General features: G+C 42.7%; 1 protein-coding gene across 2 annotated transcripts in view; it reads left to right on the forward strand.

The window, feature by feature from the left end:
* The window catches only part of ACSS2 (acyl-CoA synthetase short chain family member 2), a 49,994-nt gene that overhangs the window by 14,256 nt on the left and 16,427 nt on the right, over positions 1-19,311 (forward strand). Inside the window, exons 3-8 of one of the 2 annotated variants that reach the window (XM_077335253.1) lie at positions 4,630-4,721; positions 6,424-6,527; positions 7,879-7,951; positions 9,582-9,657; positions 11,407-11,521; positions 15,995-16,033. In XM_077335253.1, the coding sequence (XP_077191368.1) occupies positions 4,630-4,721; positions 6,424-6,527; positions 7,879-7,951; positions 9,582-9,657; positions 11,407-11,521; positions 15,995-16,033 (499 nt within the window). The remainder of the gene's footprint in view (positions 1-4,629; positions 4,722-6,423; positions 6,528-7,878; positions 7,952-9,581; positions 9,658-11,406; positions 11,522-15,994; positions 16,034-19,311) is intronic. The other variant, XM_077335255.1, reaches the window with a different exon arrangement.

Here is a 19,311-nt window from a genome sequence, read left to right on the forward strand (position 1 = left end):
CCACTGAAATCACAAGCCTTAGAATGGAATGACTCTGATGTAACACTGCTTAGGATTGCACTACTTTGGTGCTTTTTCTTGCATAGGTAAAGGTATCCCATCTGCAAGCACCGAGTCATGTCTGACCCTTGGGGTGATGCCCTCTAGCGTTTTCATGGCAGACTCAATATGGGATGGTTTGCCAGTGCCTTCCCCAGTCATTACCATTTTCTTGCTTAAGTCAACACAAATGCAGGTACCACTAGACTGTGGCCTAATTTCTGAGGCAGAGACTTTTAAATGACCTGCTCTTGAAATCAATAAGGGGAATCCTTCCCTGACTATCACTGAGCTTCCCTGAAGTTTATAATATGATACAACATTTATTATTATTATTATTATTATTATTATTATTATTATTATTATTATTATTATTATTATTATTATTATTATATTTAGAAATACTATAATTCTTTATAAGAAAAACAAGTATACTTGAGAATTACAAACTGCTCTACCCTATGCTGATGGGGAATATATCTTAATTTTTGTTGTCTTAAGAGTTATTTTTAAAAGTTGCAAAAATCAGATTCTTGCATAATATCTATGTGAAAACATCATGGCTGGTGGGGTGGACATAAATGCCTATGTGTCCCCCCTTCCCCCACTCCTTGAGTTAAGTTGCCAATGGAGCCCACCTCCCTTTTTCTTCTACACCATCTCTTAATTGAAAGATGTGTAAGATACACAGTTTTGCTGGCAAAAGCCGAGGACCAAATAGAAGAAGAGTTGGTTTTTATATGCTGCTCTTTTCTACCAGGAATCTCAAAGCAGCTTACAATTACTTTCCCTTTCCTCTCCCCGCAACAGACACCTTGTGAGGTAGGTGAGGCTGAGAGAGCCCTGATATTATTACTCGGTCAGAACAGCTCTATCTGGGCTGTGATGAGCCCAGGGTCACTGAAATGGCTGCAAGTGGACCTTGGGCTCATGTGGAGGCTTAGCTCAGTGCCCATTTTAAAATCTTTTAATTGAAAATACACAAATGGACAAGTTTCAAGGCAATTCTTTCCATGCTGGGGCCACGCATGTGAAAAGGCTGGAAAGAGAGCAGAAACATGTCTGAGGGTGGGGACAGGAATCATTGCCCGTGTGGTCAGCTGGCGTGATATCAGTACAAGAATTTCTCAGTGGTACTTTTCATAGACAGTTGTGGTTAAGTGTCAGGCAGATGGAAGGGCATCTCATTGAACAGCAATTAAAATGGAATTAGAATGCTTTCTTGCAATTCTCCAAGCCCTTGACTATGATCCCGGAAGATGCTGTGAAATCTTATCAGTTTTGTATGGTGATTAAACTTTTCCTTTATTTTTTTTAAATCCCTGAATAGTCAGGAGTATTTTCCCACTGAGCCTAATGATGTATGAGAGCCATTCTGCTTTGAGTGGTTTAGCCCTTGCAGATGACTGGGGACTAACAGTGTAATGCTAAACACAGCAATACTATTCTAGAGTCATTGAAAGCAATGGGCTTATAAGGGAGGAGCTGTGTCTAGGATTGGTTTGCGCTGCAAGTCTGCTTTGAGTTTTCTCTGTTTTGTTTGCTTTCTTAATCATGGTGCTGCTAGAGGACACATATCACAATCAGTTCTTTCATGCTGCAGGTTTATAATTTTTATTTATGTATTTATAATTGATAATTATAATTTATAATTGAATTTGTACATTGCCGCTCCCAGCAAACAGGCTCGTGGCGGTTCACAATAAAATATTTCATAAAAATACAATATAATCCTAAAAACATAATGAAATACAATCCCCCCCATAAACCTCAAGAATCATAATCTCCATGGCGGAAACAAACAAATAACTTTTTCCTCAAGCCCTCAACAGTTGCCAGTATGGGTTCCAGTCAAGATTGGAGGTAGCCTAATGGGGGTAAATCACCACCATCCCTGACCCAGTCTTTTTTCTACTGGAAATTTAAAACATCTTAGGACTTTTTCATGTTAGATTTTTTTGAGTATAAAAAAGCCTTGTGCTTTAAGAAGCATTTCATATTTTAGAAGAGAAAATATTTCATAAGAGGTTTTTAAAAAATTCTCCCCCAATTTACCCCATTTTTTTGCATTGGAAAAATGGAAAAAATGCCCGGGAGGGGGATGTCCTTCAGTATCTTCTGTGTCTGTTTCTACCCAGGCCTTCATATCTCTAATTCTAATTGTGACCATGCATAGTTATTTAAAATGCTCCAAGAGTTGCTGAAAGTTATCCAGTTCGTTTAACAGAGGGAACTGATACTAGAGCAAGACCTGTTCTATTTGTGTCAATTCTGTTTCTTGATGTATATAAGCTGGACTTTCTGCAAAGACCTATGTCTCATTGGCTGTTTTGGAGTGTGGGGCGCTGGGCAGGCATGTACTGCTATTGTGTTGTGTGGCAGAACATGAAGAGAAAATGAAGACATCTTAGGTTGTGTGTCAGACTGTCCTGGAATATTGTCACTAAACTAATAACTGAGAATTTGCAGGATTTTATCATGTTATTTCTAACAGACCTCTGAGTGAATTATACTTGCTTACCCTAAGAGTAATACATGTCGTATCTTATTTTGTTCACTTATTGTGCTGTGGTCTGCAACAGCTTCTTATAAACTCCCCAATGAAAGATCCTTGGCTTGTGATAATGTGTGCATTTTTGCAGAAGGTTAGGTTATCTTGGATGGCTCAAGTAACGTGGCCATCTTAATAAAAATATCAGTCTTACTTGGCCATTGCTCAACAAATTTCCTCCTCTTGCTGTTCTTTAATTAAGAACAGATATTGAGGAACTGTTTTTTCTGATTTTACCTGTACTTGTATCTGTGCCATAAGGAATGGTTGAGGATCTTTTGGATTATGTTCTTTACATATTTTGTTTAAAAAACAAAGAAATGATCAGTCCTCTGTATTTTGTGTTCAGAAAGCCAAAATGCCTTCTGAATAGGATGTAGAGGCAGTAGATAACTTCTGATACATTATAACTTCACCTTTTAAATGGGAAAATATCCCCAACTCCTAATGCTACAGGGGACAGTCTTGTTCATGCCACTTATAAAATTAGAATACAATTTATATATAATATATTTTCTTGTAGATAGAGATGGATAACCAACTTGTTCGCCTGTGAATTTTTCCAGTTATTTACTTAAACTGTGGAAAATCTACCAGCTGCTTGGAATTATTTCAAAGCTATGCTTGCATTTTTAATCTTCTTTTAAAAATATGACACTGTTACTAATGCAAATTTTCATGTTTGCTTTGTCTTGTGGCCCTCAGCAGTAATCCTAAACCTGTATACTACTGGGGACGGGGGAGGCAAATGGATAATGGACAACTTGGAGCATGAGATTGCTTAGCTAATTCTCCAGTGTCTTTTTAACGCTAGCAGTAATGAAAGCTTAAATTTTCTCAGTTTAGTTGTTGTTAGCTAGTTATTCTCACCATAGGCAGATAGTGCACTGGAATTCAGTTGTCCTCTTATTTTTTGTGGCTTTCTCTGCCATATTTCATGGTTCCTTTCTTCTCCCCTGTTCAGATTAAGGAGTCTCAATGCCATCCTTTATGGCAAAGGTACACACAGAAGCATTTCAGGAGGAAGCTTGCCAAGCAGCCCTTGATAGTTGCATGTCAGATATATGTCCTTTCTAGGTGGTACTATAACAAAAAAGCTAAGACAACCATTTTAGGAAAGAATAGTTTTCTATTTTTGAGATGCAGTGATACCTGTTTTTAAACTATGGCTCAACTGAAGACCAAGGGAACATTGCTGATACAGAAGCTGGTAGCTCTCTATCGGGATCTGGTAGCAGGTTCCATGAAAGACCTCTGCCTGAGACTGTGAAGAGCTACTGCATAGCAGTCTGCATAGACAACACTGACTTTGGTGGATTAATGGACCAATTCAGTACAAGGCAGCTCCATATGTTTAAGAAGACCAGATCTAACATACGTTGCCTTGTAAATCATCTTTTGCATGATTGGTGTGGCCAGTTCTTGTTCTCTTCTAGTTTTAGGCCAGGGGTAGTCAATCTGTGATCCTCCAGATGTTCATGGACAGCAAACGCTGGCAGGGGCTCATGGGAACTGTAGTCCATGGACATCTGGAGGACCACAGGTTGACTAACCCTGTTTTAGGCAAGTTTTGGGTGGCCAGGTAGTCCACTAGCTTGTGTGAATTGCAGCAGGAAATGTTTGCATTAAAGGATTTGAGGTGATGGTAGAAGTTCCTTGCCAAACCAGCTGAGCAACTTCTGTAGGCCACAGGCCCTGCTACCCCTTTTCAAAATCCTGAGAAATTGCACTCCAGCAACAATTCAGCCTGCTGCAATTCTCATACCTTACATGCTTTTGAAAATCTAGTATGAATTTCCCAAAGCATATCCATAAATTAAAGGCAATTTTCTCTTCCCCTTTGAAAAGATACTTTCTTGTTCTTAAGGTAGCCTCAGCAGTTTCACTTTCGGAAAAGGTTCTTGGTTTTGGTGTCTGAGTGTTGGTCACTTACAACCCTTAGGGAAATATGGATGATATTTACTGTCTAGACTATAAAATCACAAGTTTGTTTTTCAGCACTTTAGAGTTATAATTTAATCTCTTGTTACTTCCTTTAGGGAAGGAAATGAACCAGGGGATAACATGAAGATTACATACAGTGAATTGCTGTGTAAAGTCTGCCAGTTTGCCAATGTTCTTCAGGAGCAAGGTAAAATGGGAGTCCACAAATAACCCAATGAGCATGATGGCCTGCTTTTCTTCTCCCAGTCTGGGCAGTAGAGCCCATGCCTGCCCTCCCAGCAGGGAATCAAAGCATTGCCCCCTATGCTGTGTTTTCGGAGGTGTTACAGGTGGCTCTACAGCCCTGTGTGATGCCCCTTTCTCAACTCTTATGATAACCTAGAAGATAAACTATAAAGGATTTTGAGGCATAGGGGCAAAAGGGAATAATAAGAACCATTAAGGCTTTTAAACAAGAATGTGCTATTTGTACACACAGCTTAGAGATATTTTCTTAACCTCCTGAAGTACAGCCTCAGGGCAGGGCAGTATATAAATATAATAAATAAATAATGAATGATAATTTAGTGATTTGCATTAGTAGAAATGCAGTGAAATACAAATATGTGGATAGGTATCATAGAAAGCTTTCTACCTTTTTGTGTGCTTTCTACCTTTCTGGCTCCTGGATGGAAACGGGAAGAAACTGTGTGGAGTCTTATATCCAAAACAAAGCTGGCTTTCAGCCATTTAAAATGTCTTGTGGCTGATAAAATACCATATTTAGTATCAATAAATAGGTATAAAATGTACTAACACTGCATTTAAGATTTTTGCAAAGGTAGGTAGGTGGGAAGTAACAGTTACCAAAAATGTGGTAGCCAAGATGATGTCAGGGGCAGGTTAGAGAGGGGTGGTATCACTCCGCGTGCTGAGAAATCTATACTGGTTTCCTTCTAGATGTACTGGGAGAGGGTGCTTAAGCTTCTTCCCTAAGCTGTTTTCTTGGCCTAAAACAGCCTCTGTGCTCCATTGTGGAAACTTGTATATAGCCCATCAGTACATGTAAGCTTCTTCAACAGGGCAAATAGTGGGATTTTTCTGGGGCCATTTCATGTTGGGAAAACAGAGTGCTAAGGGAGGTTGAAGCATGCTTTCCCCATGCTCTGAGGTTCTGATCTTAATACTAGGAGACTTTGAACTCTAAAATGCATCTTTGTAACATGCGAATCAGCTTAGAGCGAGGATGAATAGCCTAGGGCTACTCAGTGAATTTCATTATATGAGCAGGATTTGAACCCCTGTCTTCCTAAAGTCCAATGCTTTAATCATTGAATAACACTGCCTATTGTTGTCTGTAGCTGACCAGTGAAAGAACCCTTGCTTATAATATTCTGTAGCTGTTTAAAATAGAAAAATGCAGCCATGGGCAATTTCAAAAGCCACTGAGGAGTCCGGTTCTGTTGCAGGGATAATGTTAATTATTTAGATAGATAGAAATTTTATTACGGTTTGCATCAGACATATGTTAATTATTTGCTACGGGGGCTATTAACTTTAATTCATTGGTATTTGCAAAGTATTTTACAGGTGAGAAACTTCAGTTTGCTGACACGTTGTTGTGATTCTAAAATATCAAGAACTGTGGAGATTTCCGTGTCATGTTTTCTCTTCATTTGCATTTCCAGCAAGAGTTTTTTGTCCTGGATTTTAAAGAGTTTTTGATTTAACATATATGCAAACCTGCTATTGTCTAAATGGATAGCTTGTGATTTTGAACGTGTTCTTGATGCTCTTTTGGTTTGGTTTTATTCATTCTGTAGAAATAGTGGGGCTCAGAACAGCATAGTTGATTGGTAGAATGGTGTCAGTTGAGCTGCCTGAGAAACACCATATTTTCTCCTCTGCAGGTGTGAAGAAAGGAGACAGAGTTTCCATCTACATGCCAATGATTATTGAACTGGTGATAGCTATGCTGGCTTGTGCCAGAATTGGAGCACTTCATTCCATTGTGGTAGGAACTTTTGGTGGCAATTTTGTTATGAGCTGCCTATTGAAATGGGCAGCAGTTGCCATAGATTATTATTGAATTAAAGCTACTTTCTCCATCCAATATGGCTGTGATTTGTTTGGGGATATTATTGATGTGGAACATACCTTCTAATGCGCCCCCTGAAACGGATATAACTACGGACGTGACGTCTGTAGTCCTGCCCTGGGGAGTGTGCAAAAAGAGGCCTGAGCAGTTGTGCAACAGTGTGGAGGCCTGGCGGCCAGTGCTGGCCCCACCCAAGGCCTGGGTGATCATGGGGCAGTGCAAAGGCCACCCGGCCCAGTGCTGACGGTGAATCTGGGGAGGAGGTGGGAGGAACAAAGGGGAGGAAGGGGCAAGGGACCAGGAAGGATGTCAGGTAAGCCAGATGTAAGGGTGGTGAGGGTGGGGGATGAATGGGGGGGGAAAGGAGTTTGTGTTTGTGTGGGGGAGAGGGACCAGGGAGGAGGTCAACCAAGTGAGAGGTAAGGGGGCTGAAGGCAGAGGGGAATGGGGGGGGGGGGAGTTTGCGTATGTGTGTGTCAGAGAGGGGGAGGGGATTCAAGGAGCTCCTGAGCAGGTATGTGTTCCACATACCTTGTGGGCATCAGGCTGTCACAGGTTTATTTGTTTTGCATGGAATCTTCTTTTGGCTGGGGAGATGTAAGAGAAACCATTTTACTTGTCCAGAGGCAAAGCACAGGGGGTTGGGTAGTCTGTCGTTTTTCAGGCATGGTACCCTTAGGGAACCTTTCCCATTTTGCCTTTGTGAACCTGTGTCTGGTTGTCAAAAGGCCCCTGAGCATTGCAGAGGATTTTTGAGAGTATTCTTAGCTGCACAGTCTGGTACATAAAGAGTGCTGGCCAAGCTAGAAGTTGCAGGAGATGATTGACAGATGTGGGCAAGCAGTAGTGATCTCAAAACAGCCTCAGCAAATACTGGTAGGTTTTGGGGGTGGCACCTGGGGAAGGTGAAGTTTGGGGAAGATGTGATGTCACTCCTGGGTGATGCACTAGGCTGCCTCTAGTTCCTTTACCATAGAGAGTTGAAAAAATTCCTAGAACCATTTTGTCTAATTCTTTAGGAATGGGAAGCGGCTGGGGGTGGGTAATTTCCTACCCTGGGCTGGTAAATTAATTATTAATATTTCAGGGAATCTTGTCCTTCATTATTGAATTTGGCATTGAGAAATGCCTGAAACTTGCAAGAAACCTCCACTACTCAATCTGCAATACTGGTCTTCTTTGCAAATGTTTGTGTCCCTCTTTGCAAATGTAGTTAAAAATGACTTCATTTCAGCGGCTTAACTGAGTGATTGTGCTGCCTTGTCAGTTTGCAGGTTTTTCAGCAGAATCCCTTTGTGAGCGGATCCTTGATTCACACTGTTCTCTTCTCATTACTGCAGGTAAAAAGCCTTCCTCTAAATCTAGCCATCAGAATACTTCAAGCAGCTGGATAAACAGTTAATGAGGAAAAATATACTCAAGCCACTTAATTTTTTTTAGGGGAAGAGGAAGAAGTTGCTGCTGGGTAGAATATTTAAACCTCGCTTTACACCCAGATTGGCTCCCAAAGCAGGCCAGAATTTGAGTCCGTAACAGTAAATTCAGACAATGAAGCCATTGATGCAACTTGTGGTACTGTAACGGAGAAACAAATTGGGAGTGCTAGAGAAATTATTTTGTTCAGAGATTCATGGATTGGAAAAGAGGAAATGGGTAATTAAAAGATGGCACCTTTGCCCTCATTCCAAACCTGGTGCTAAATTGCACTTCTCCCTCCAAACCTTTCACTGTTAGGTATTTATTTACTTATTTCCATCATTTCTAGTCTGCCTTTTCCACTTGGGCTGGACTCAAGGGAGATTACACAGAGTGAGTCAATTAATCAACAAGATTGGCCATTCAGTAAACAACGAAATAGTATTTGGGATGTAGAACCAACCAAAAGTCAAAACAGAACAGAAGCAAAGAATATATATTTTTTAATATGACACATTAAATGATAAAAATTACACAGTACAGTCCAGCTTGGCAGCAAGCTAAACACGATAGTATAGACCACAGGTAACTTGTACAATAGAGCCTCTTGTGACACAGAGTGGTAAGTCAGCAGTCATGCAGTCTGAAAGCTCTGCCCATGAGGCTGGGAGTTCGATCCCAGCAGCCGGCTCAAGGTTGACTCAGCCTTCCATCCTTCCGAGGTTGGTAAAATGGGTACCCAGCTTGCTGGGGGGTAAACGGTAATGACTGGGGAAGGCACGGGCAAACCAGCCCGTATTGAGTCTGCCATGAAAATGCTGGAGGGCATCACCCCAAGGGTCAGACATGACCCAGTGCTTGCACAGGGGGATACCTTTACCTTTAACTTGTACAATGCTACCCTATTGTATTAAGCTGTGTTAAATATCACATCAAAGCTCTTGGTGGTGATGTTGTATTAGAACAGCATCCTACCCCTTTATTTGATGACTCCTGTCAGATGCTTATTACCAACATGCATTAGAAATTGATTGCTAAACAGCTTTCATTAAAATGCTTTTATTGTTGCTTTGAACGTGGTGGTGGTTGACATTGCTATGACGAAAAATGCAGTGTTCTTATACTTTCTAGTAACTTGGAAGTAGCAACTGTACCTTCTTGTTTTTCTAAGAAACTCTTTTTCTAGAGCTTACATATTAGTCCCTTGGCCATTGCTCCATATATTTATGTCCCAATGGTAACTGTCCTAAAGAACCAATAGATTGCAAAGGGCTGTTTTGGTCATGCCATTTTCTGGTTATTCCCTAAAGAATATTCCAAGTATTGCTCACTCTTAAATTGAACCTCTACCAAGGATGAGATTTCACTCTGTTCCTTAGTAGCATCTAGTAATATTTTCACTGGTCTTTATTTAGCAAACTTTCCCTTAACTTAATTTCACTGTTTACAGTCTCTCTCTTTCTCCCTCCCCCCAGTTGCTTTCTTCTAGGGACCTTCAAGTGCCAACAGGATATTCTGACAAGCCAGTTTAATGATTTACTTACTGTTTTGTAGATGCCTTTTATAGAGGTGATAAGCTGATTAACCTGAAACAGATAGCAGATGAAGCCTTGCAGAAATGTAAAGACAAGTAAGTCCCTTGGAATGAAATTATTCCTCTTAGAAGCTTTTGCTTTTGTGAGGGTTGTAAATGCATGCAGTTATGACTTTTGAAATGCTATCGCTCAGTGGTGTGGATATATAGAACTGGAGCAATCATTTGAACTTGTTCTGTTTGTGAGAGTCTCTTTTCAAAGCTCCCATAACTGCTTGACTGTCTGCAGGCAGTTTTCATGTATTTAGTTAGCTGCTTGTAAAACAGGTGGAATTCTAGCACAAAATACAGTTAATTGTTATTTCGAACAGAACATTAAACATGTCACTATACCATTGAAAAATATAAAGGGCTAAGATTTGAAATAGAATGGCTCAATTCAGACCTCATGCCAAACTAGGAGTGTTAGGTGGCAGCCCAGCATCTCTGGGAGCTTTGAGGGCGAGGCAAGGGGCAGATGCAAGGCCGGACTGCTTGCAGGCATCACTTTCAGGTTTTTGCCTGGATGTGATGTCGCCATGTAATTTTCACTCTCCAACGTTTGTCCTGTTGGACTAGGAGGCAGGGTCAAGTGCGTATTTGGGAGCTTTGGGAGACTGTCCACCTGAAGCAGGCACTTGGCAAGTCTATCTCAAACCATGGATAAAGAAGCTTATCTTAGTGTAATATATGAATTTACAAACCTTAGTTGGTTATTGGCTAACAAACCAGAATTGGAAACTATGGCATTGGGGTGCTGGTGGGGGAGTGGATTGTGAGCCATAGTTTTAAGGGAGCATAGTTTACTGTCATAGCTTACTTGATAAACCAGAGTTACAGCTGCCATCTGAAGGTCATGCTATCTAGAGATAAGCATGCCAAACAGATGGGGAAAAGAGCAGACTCATTCTAAACCTCGAGATTCTTGACTGTTTTGGAAGAGTGAAGCCAATGATATAGATTCTCAGCAACGAATGGTATAAACCATGGTTTGATGTAATGCTGAGATGACCCATGGTTTGATGTGATGCTGAGATGACTTTCTGTTGTCTTGGATAAATGTACTGTAATACAACTGGTAAAAAAACCCCAAGAACATGTTGATTAAATATTTTGTCCTGTAAACAGACATTTCTCCACTCTAGAGAATGATTTCCCAAGGATTTGGGTAGAAGGGGAGGCAGAAGCAGACCAGTGGTCCATTTTGTCCAATTTTTGGCAGTTTTCCCCAACCTTACCTTCAGTCCTACACTAGTCATGGTCTCCTATATATTCATACCTTTTGTCTTTCTGCCACCAAACTATGACTTTTGTGAAGAGTCTGAACTTCTCTTCTTGCTTTGGGACCCCCTTTTCTTCCACTTGAAAAAAGATTGGATAAGAATATCCAGCTGCTTGTATATGTAGTCAGCTTGAAGAGGGACTACAGTGGTTGGTTTTCAAGATGTTACTGATGAATTGAAACGCTGTGTCCTCCTTTTGGGTGGGTGTAGAAAAACTTTTTCATAAGGTCTTAGAAACTTGGAAGTAGGATGTTAATCTCTGCAGGTTTGGAGTGTTCAGACAGTGTATGCAGTGAGACTCTGGTGTTGTGTAACTGCTTTCCTTCAGGTGTGTGTACTATCCTGCAGAGTCTGCTGGATAAAGCTAGAAGAGCATTTAGCAATTTAGCAGTGGAACCAGATTCTTCACAATCCATTTAGTCTTGCCTGCTTAAAACTGAGACAGAAGTTTGCTTGAACCTTAATTCCTGCGTCTTCATTCATGATTTTTTATACCTGAGTTTCACTTTTCCTCTCCTTGCAGGGATGCTCCTCTGCGGAGGTGCATTGTGGTCAAGCACTTAGGGAGGGAAGAGCTGTTATCAGATGGGCCCAGCAGCCAATCTCCACCTCTTAAGAGACTCTGTCAAAGTGTACAAGTAAGTGACTTTGTAGGATTTAAATCCGCTGCTTCCGAGAGAGGCCGCACACTTGTAACTCTTCTTACTGTGGGGAATTCAGATAATCATTTCTTCAACCGACCAGATACCATTTCTTCATTGCAGAGAGCTTGAATGTCAAGTAGCAATTATGTGTTGTGTGTAATACGATTACATAGCTCTATGAAGCAGCTGTTGATTAGTACCTGTAATGTTACTGTTGACAGGAATTATCTAGATAATTTGCTTTTGCTTATTTTTCTCTTTCTTTTTATGGTGAGTACCACCTTACTGTATCAAAAGAGTGTTCATGTGGTTCTTTAAAAAGGAAGCAAAGTAGGAAACATGACCAAGACTATCTTTCTTCTCCCATCCTCCACAATTTCCTTATATTTCAGAAATTCGTTTTAATGTGTATCTGGAGGATTTAAACTTCACTTGTTTCAATAGCGGAACTGAATTACTTAAGAAAAACTATGGAAAACTAAAAGTTGGCACTCTTTGCTGAAAACGGAGACAGACAAAACTTTCTGAGGAGAGAGTTAAAAAGTTTCAGCACCGTGACCGAGAAGGTCTTTTCTTTAATTGCCACCCATCTAGCCTCAGAAAGCACTGATACCAAATTGGGGCCTTCACTGATTACTGGTTCATATGGGAGAAGTTGCTCTTTCAGGTATGTTGGCCCCAAGCCATATAGCAGAGGTGGCCAAACTGTGGCTCTCCAAATGACCATGAGCCCTTGCCAGCGCATGGGCATCTGGAGAGCCAGTTTGGCTGCCCCTGCCATTTAGGAGTTTAAAGATCAATACCGGCAGTTCGAATTGATCCCAGAAGCAAACTGGGAGCCAGTATAGATGTGACAAGACTGGAGTGATATGGTTTCTATGACCCATTTAAGTTAACATTCTGGCTGCAGCTTTCTGTACAGTATAGCTTCCAGACAGTCTTCAAGAGCTGCCCCACATAGAATACAGTGCAGTAATCTAATCAAGAGGTTAGCAAGGCATACAACACAGGGACAAGAATTTCTTGATTGGCACTCAGGAGCTGAAGTCTTATGTCATGAATGGAGACAGAAGTTAAGCCAGCTGTATGATAACATGGAAGGATACAGGAGTTTCTCTACCAATCAACTGGGCTCATTTTAAGTAGAGGCTAGAGATGGGTCAGTGCTTGCAGAATGTGTGTGTTTACTTTTTCCTTCCAGGAGATATTTTATCCCTTCTGTAAAAGAATAAAAAGGATTTATGTATGAAAATCACAGGCATTTCCAACACAGCAATACTACTTCCCCCTCTATTATGACTGTGCAGATCTTCTGCTGCCATTGCAGAACTGGGACTCTGACGACCATAGCTCTGACAAAGTTGCTTCTTTTATTGGTGGTGAAGGAAAGCTTAATATGTGAATCATTCTTGGTAGTAGTACCCTCCATGACCAGTCAGGCTTTCTAGAGTATCCCCATTGCTTACGCCCATTCATTTTCTTGTATAAATGTGTCATAACCTATGTCAGTATTGCCTCCGACAAACTAATCAGTTTATCTGTCTTCCACCCCTCTTGTCTCAGAGCTGCTTTATGAATGAATGCCCAGTGATAACTAGTCTCTCCTTCACAGCTCCAAGGCAATAATTGAGGGACTATGTATGTCTTGGCAAGTTTCTATGAGCATAGAGATCTCCAGAGCCAGGCTTCGGTGCTAGAGACTATTCTGTATGAGGGCAGGCTCTCAGTTCTGTCACAGCCAAGTGGCCTTCTAGAAAGCTTTCCATATGGTCGTGTACTCTAGCGCCCACCATCAGCAATTTTTGAGGCAAGAGTTGATCAGCAACGTTGTGTTAATAGCCTCACTCTCAGTAAAGTGGTAAACCTGAACTTTATTGCTTCAGATGAATGGTGGATGGTTTACGTCACCTTTTTGTGTTTGAGGACTGCCTCTGGGGATGGGGGAGAGCCGGCGGCTGGGGTGCCGCGCACGCACGGCAGCTGTATGCAAACGTGCATGCGCAGTTGCCACGCATGTGCATTTGCGCCAGCAGGGGGTGCTAATGCACATGCACAGAGTTGCCACACATGCATGTTTGTGCCAGCAGGGGGCGCAAACACGCATGCGTGGCAGCTCCGCGCATGCGCTTTTGTGTCCGCTGGCAGCCGTGCCTGCCCCTTCCCCCCCTCGCAGCGAGAAGCTAGCCGGGCCGTGAGCAAAGTGACTGCTTTGGTGGCTTCGCTCACGGCCTGGCAAGCTTCTCGCTGCGGGGGTGGGGAGAGGCAGGCTCAGCCACCGGCGGCCCGGTACCGAGGTACTGGTCCGCAGACCGGGGGCTGATGACCCCCAGTTTTCGTGACAGCATGCTTCTTCATACCAAAAGCATCAATCTCCTCCTTGACACTCTACTTTTCTGTGTGTAGGAAATCTACTTTGTGAAGAAGTAGTGAAGAAGTCAGGCAAGTCCCACTTGCCCCTAAAATGGTACAAAATACAGTGTACTGTCTTAGTAAGGACTAGGTTTTTGATGTTGACCAAACTCATAAGAACATAAGAAGAGTTATGCTGGATCAGACCAATGCTCCATCTAGCCCAGTGTCACATTTCACATAGTGGTCAACCAGTTTCAATGGAGGGCCAGCAATCAGGTTACAGAAGTCAAGGCTTTCCTTTACTGCCTCTGAATATGAAGGTTCCTTCTAATCACCATGACTAATAGTCATTGATAGACCTATCCTCCATGAATTAGTATAACCCGCTTTTTAAAAGACCTCCACCCTTGTGACCATCACTTACCTTTTCCTGTCCATTACATAAAGGATCCCTTTACAGGCCTCACAGCAGTTCCCTTTGTATGTTCTGGAAAGAACATGGGAGCCACCTTTACCATGGCTCCATCCCAAAGTACGCTGTTACAGGTACAGCTCAGGGCTGATTATATAAATCTTCCTGGTGCCATTGTGGGCCACCTGAGACTGGTGATGATCAGATAGGAGCACTTGTGTGATCCCTCCCCCCAAACATAATGCTGAATGTCTGAATGTTATGCTACTATGCTGTTGAATGGAGGCACAGGAAAACAACCCAAGGTCATTTTTATAACACATAAAGGCTTCCACAGATGCAGTCATTTCTGTGATACTTCTTCAGCTGAAGCTGTCAGTTACATTCAATTTGTCATCCGTCCCATACTGGCTTTTTGTCCAGTAAGTCAAAAGGGGTGGGCTAAAGCGAATGTGGTAAATAAACCGGTTGCCTTTTTGAAGTCCTGTTGGTCCCATCCTGTTTTCACCAACAACCCCCATCCCCACCACTCTTACTTTTTGCTGCTCTCACTAGGCATGTTTATGGAACTGAAGATGTTGGTGGTGTTTTAAAGTGGGAATTCTTGATCCAGTATAGGCTGTCTTATTCTTGACTTGAATGTTTCCAGAAGCCTTTAATTTCTTAGGATGCAGTGTCATGAACAGGAGCACCTAGAAAGAATACCTTCCCTATTTGCACTATTACAGAATGTTGTAGTGTTATGCATTTGCCTTGATATGGTTTGTAGGGTATTAAAGGAGGGCATGCCCTGTTCCTGAGGCAAGCCTCTGGCACTGATTCTATTAAAGTGCAAAGTGCACAAATAAGGAAGTGAGGCATGAAATTCTTTGTGGGCCTCCTTCCCTGCAGGAGTTTGGGAGAAGCCTTCCTAACCCTTGCTGCAGGATGGCTGTCTGGGCCTAATGAGACATCCAGGGCAAACCCAAGGCTGTGAAGTCGGTGGTCAAGAATGAACAGGGGCCAGTTGAGAGGGACCCCCCATTCCTCCAGGCCACACAGCCTGCCTGTTATTATTGTCTCAATGGTTTCCAGATTCAGCTGAGTTAAAGTCTGATAGCAAAGAGGGATATCTGCCAGAACGTAGGCAGTAACCAATGGGTTTGTCCTTCTGGCTTAAGATAAAGCTTTCATTAAGCAGTTAGCGGGACGTTACATGACAGAATGATGCAATGTGCAAAATACGCATCTGATATCTGTGCCAATAACAGCGATTGATTACTCATTAGCATCACTACACATGTTCCTTTCCATAGCCTTTAGATCCTCATTCACTATGCATTTTGGTCTTGCACAGTCCTCTCCATTCAGAGACTAATTGGTTGATTTAGGAATATTCCTGTGCTCCAGGCTAGTGGCCCAGCCAGTGCTTTCACTCCTCGTTCAGCTGGCTCTTGGCTTGGTATGAAGGGAGAAAATGAAGAAATTGGACCAGCCAAGAAGAAGAGCAAGGCATTCATTAGAGAACGCTTCTGGCCTGGCTCCTGCTTGGCTGTTCCCTGGCTTCCTGGAAGAAGAGCTTTTGCAACCCTCCAGTGTCCTCCCTGTGGGCCCTTGTAGCAGCACAGTCCAATCCCCTGCCAGTTTGGCATAAAGTTGAACAGGCCCCCAATGCAACTTTTTCGCTTCTCAAATCTTTTGTCGTCTTTGTGGATTTTTAACAGGAAAAAAAGGCTGAGAGCTCAAAGAAAGGCCGTCCCAAGGTATTTACTGTGTAGCAGAAGCTTTTTCTCGATGTTCCTCTCCTCTGCTTGCCCTTTTCAGCACTACTGTCTTAACCACACTCACTCTTTTCACCCTCTGCACAATGACGTGTGTCCTTCTAACCATGTTTCCAGCAGTTGCATGCTAGTTGTAGACATCACTGTCCCAAGGGGTGGAAGGGCAGGGTGGGATACATATCACTGCCCTGGGTTTGTTGTGGAGGGACAGTGACTTGGTTGTAGTGCTAACACTTCTTTTTTTAGAACACCTTGTTACCTAAAAAAAAATGTATCTCAGATTTGAGCTGCAGGTATGGGGCCCTTAAGTGTAAGTGGCAACACATCTTAACTACAGCTGGGGCTGCTGGAAATGGGGATGTATGATGCACAGCATGCTCATACTGAATCTCTTTTGAGCCCTGCTCATGAATCCATTTCTTCAGCCAAAACAGCTCTTGTGAGCCTGTGAACAAGACATTGTTCTGTTGCTTCCCTCCTGGCAGTTGAACCGGCTTTGCTCCTCCTGGTACCATAAAAAAGAAAATGGCAGAGTCTTGTTGGCAGCAGCATGAAATGTGGCTCTAGGCTTATACTCTTTCCAGTATTTAGCTGGCAAAGTTTTAATCCAATAAAAATGATTGCCAGTGCTAAGCTTCCCTGAAGTTACGTTAGACTGGATCATCTTTCAGCACACAATACTGACTTTTCCTGTTGGTTTTTCAATACAAAGAGTTATGTTACTAATCCATGTTAAACCATTTGCACATATCCTTGTGTTCAGCTGTTTTTTCTGGAAGTTTAGTTCTGTGCCTCTTGTTTGGAGAAAGGGGGAGAGAGAGGGTGGGTGGGTGGGTGAGTGAGTGGCGAGACTATAATTGTGGGCTCCTTGCAAGGCAACCCAGCTGACCCTGTGGAGATGCACAAGCATCTTGTCAGCCTAGCTATGCATGGCACGGAGAATGCTTGTAACCCTGCTAGACCACGCAAAGACCAGCAGCACCTACAAACACGCACAGAGATCTTGTGAGCTGGCTTTGGCCAAACCCTTCTGAGCCATCTACCTTGAAAGATTTTTTTAAAGAAGTATTTAAATACCTCTGGTTTGTATCGGACAAAGTGACCTGGCACCTTGAAAAGTTTCATTGGTCTTTAAGGTATTACTGGACTTGAATTTTGCTTGACTGCTCCTGATTAACACTGCTACCTACTTGAAACTATTTAAATGATTATATTTCCTTGGTACATTAACACATCCAACTCTACCTACTCCCTTCTCCCTCAAAAACTACCCCTGAGAAATGAGAATAAGGGGGGGGGGGGAGAACTCTATAGTGAAAGGGGAGAGATAATTGTGATAGGAGTGCCAGCTGTCATTGGTCCCTCTGGATTTCCAGCCCAGGCTCAGCCTCCAGTGTGGCCACCACCAGTGCAGGTCTCTGTTGCCCCCCCCAGCCCAAGCAACATGCACATGCATATCTGTGTACACCACCCTGGGCCAGCTTGCTGGGAGGGCGGTCTAAAAATCTAATAAACATATCCCATTGTACTTGCACCACATAATCCATCTGTGCCAGGTCAGCTGCCTCTGCCCCAAGAAGAGATCAGTCTGGGCTTAAATATTAAGCGTCAGCTGTCTGCCTCCCCACTCCATTGCTGAGGAATGGTCTTCCGCCTTATGCAGCACACTGGGAAAAGGGATGTGGAAATATTGGTCAAATGTCATTTTATAAGCCTTTAGTACAAAGAATGAGACAATGCTGTTTTTTGAGGATTTTTTTTGTTTGTTATGCTAGTTTTGAGTTTCATTATCGTTTGCCCTTAGGGAGTAGGTAACTTGGGGGTGGAGGCAGGGATTTATAACCCATAAATTGAATAGTTATGAGGGCATAAATGGTGATTATGTGTAAAAGGTGATTGTGCTGGTATTGATATTGAAGGCTGGGCCGCAAAAAGGGTGGGGGAATCCCTCGGAAACTTAACTGAGAATATCCTGTTCCTGATTGTATGAGTACTGCCCCCGTTCTTGTACAAACATTCTGTGCCAGCCCTTGGGAAATGATGACGTTTTAAATTTGACTTCTTGTGCTGGGATTTTAGAAGAAGCTTCCTTAAATCCATCGGGAGTGGATAGTTTTGCACTTGTCAGAAGGAAACAGTGTTCACTTTGCAGCATTCATTTCACAAATAATATCATCCCCTTCAAGTTTAGAGCAAGATCATGGAGAGGCAATTTTGTTTTGCCTTAAGAATAGCAGACTTTTACTGTGTTTGTGCTTCTTCCTTAACCTCAGTTTCCTGTCGTCCCCCCCCCCTGAAAATCAACACATACACAAATGTTAGTGATAGGGCTGTATTTTGCTGCTGGGGGTCGCTGCACTTTGTCCCAGAATCCGACTACATGCTCCATCTCTTGTCAGTATTGTTTTCAGCCCATGCACACTGCTGCCTCTGTCTCCACTTGGAATAAGGTTTTCACCTCATGGGGGGGGGGAGATACAGTAGTAATGAATGATGGAGCCACTAGGGAGGGGCAGCAAACCTCTTACCCACTTCCCTGACTATAGTTTTACTTGTTGCCTGCCTGGTCTCTCAGTTGATCCTAAGCTTTGTTTTCACACACTGTCACCCCTCTGTCTGCAGAATAAATTTAATGACTTGCTTGTCTTCCTGGGATGGTTTGGAGGCCAGTGTAATAAATTTAAAGGAATAGTTATTTACTATGAGCCTGAAACTGCTGAAGTACTAAGAGAAATCTGCTAAATATGCACAGCAAAGATGACATTAGTGTAAAGCGGGACAAGGCGTTCATACTTATGGCATTGTGTGTAAAATGGAAAGAATGCAAGAGAGCATCTCAAATTAAATATCTCGCCTTCATCAAAGAAAGCTGTGTTGCACAACAGTAGTTTTGAATAATCTGTGTTGAACCAGTCTTAACAAGGAATGTCTTGATTTTCATGACTCCAGAGTGACCGTTCCATCGGCACTGTGTATAGATGAATGCACGCTGGGCACACCACTGAGTGCCAGTGTGCTGGTAGTCATAAATTGCTAATGGATGCATCAGTGGTATACTCAGGGCATCTTCTCTCTCCTTTAGAGCAGTGGTCCCCAACCCCCGGTCCGGGGACCGGTCCCGGTTCGTGGATCAGTCGGTACCGGGCCGCAGCTCCTCCTCATTCTCCTCCCCGGCTGCTGCCTCAGGGGCTGCCCTGCCACTCTGTCTCTGGCTCACCTTTGGTGCTTTCCAGCGGCCACCATGGCTGGGGCTCCCCCTC

This window comes from Paroedura picta, chromosome 4 (assembly GCF_049243985.1).
Source record: "Paroedura picta isolate Pp20150507F chromosome 4, Ppicta_v3.0, whole genome shotgun sequence".
In the NCBI taxonomy this organism is placed as follows: Eukaryota; Metazoa; Chordata; class Lepidosauria; order Squamata; family Gekkonidae; genus Paroedura; species Paroedura picta.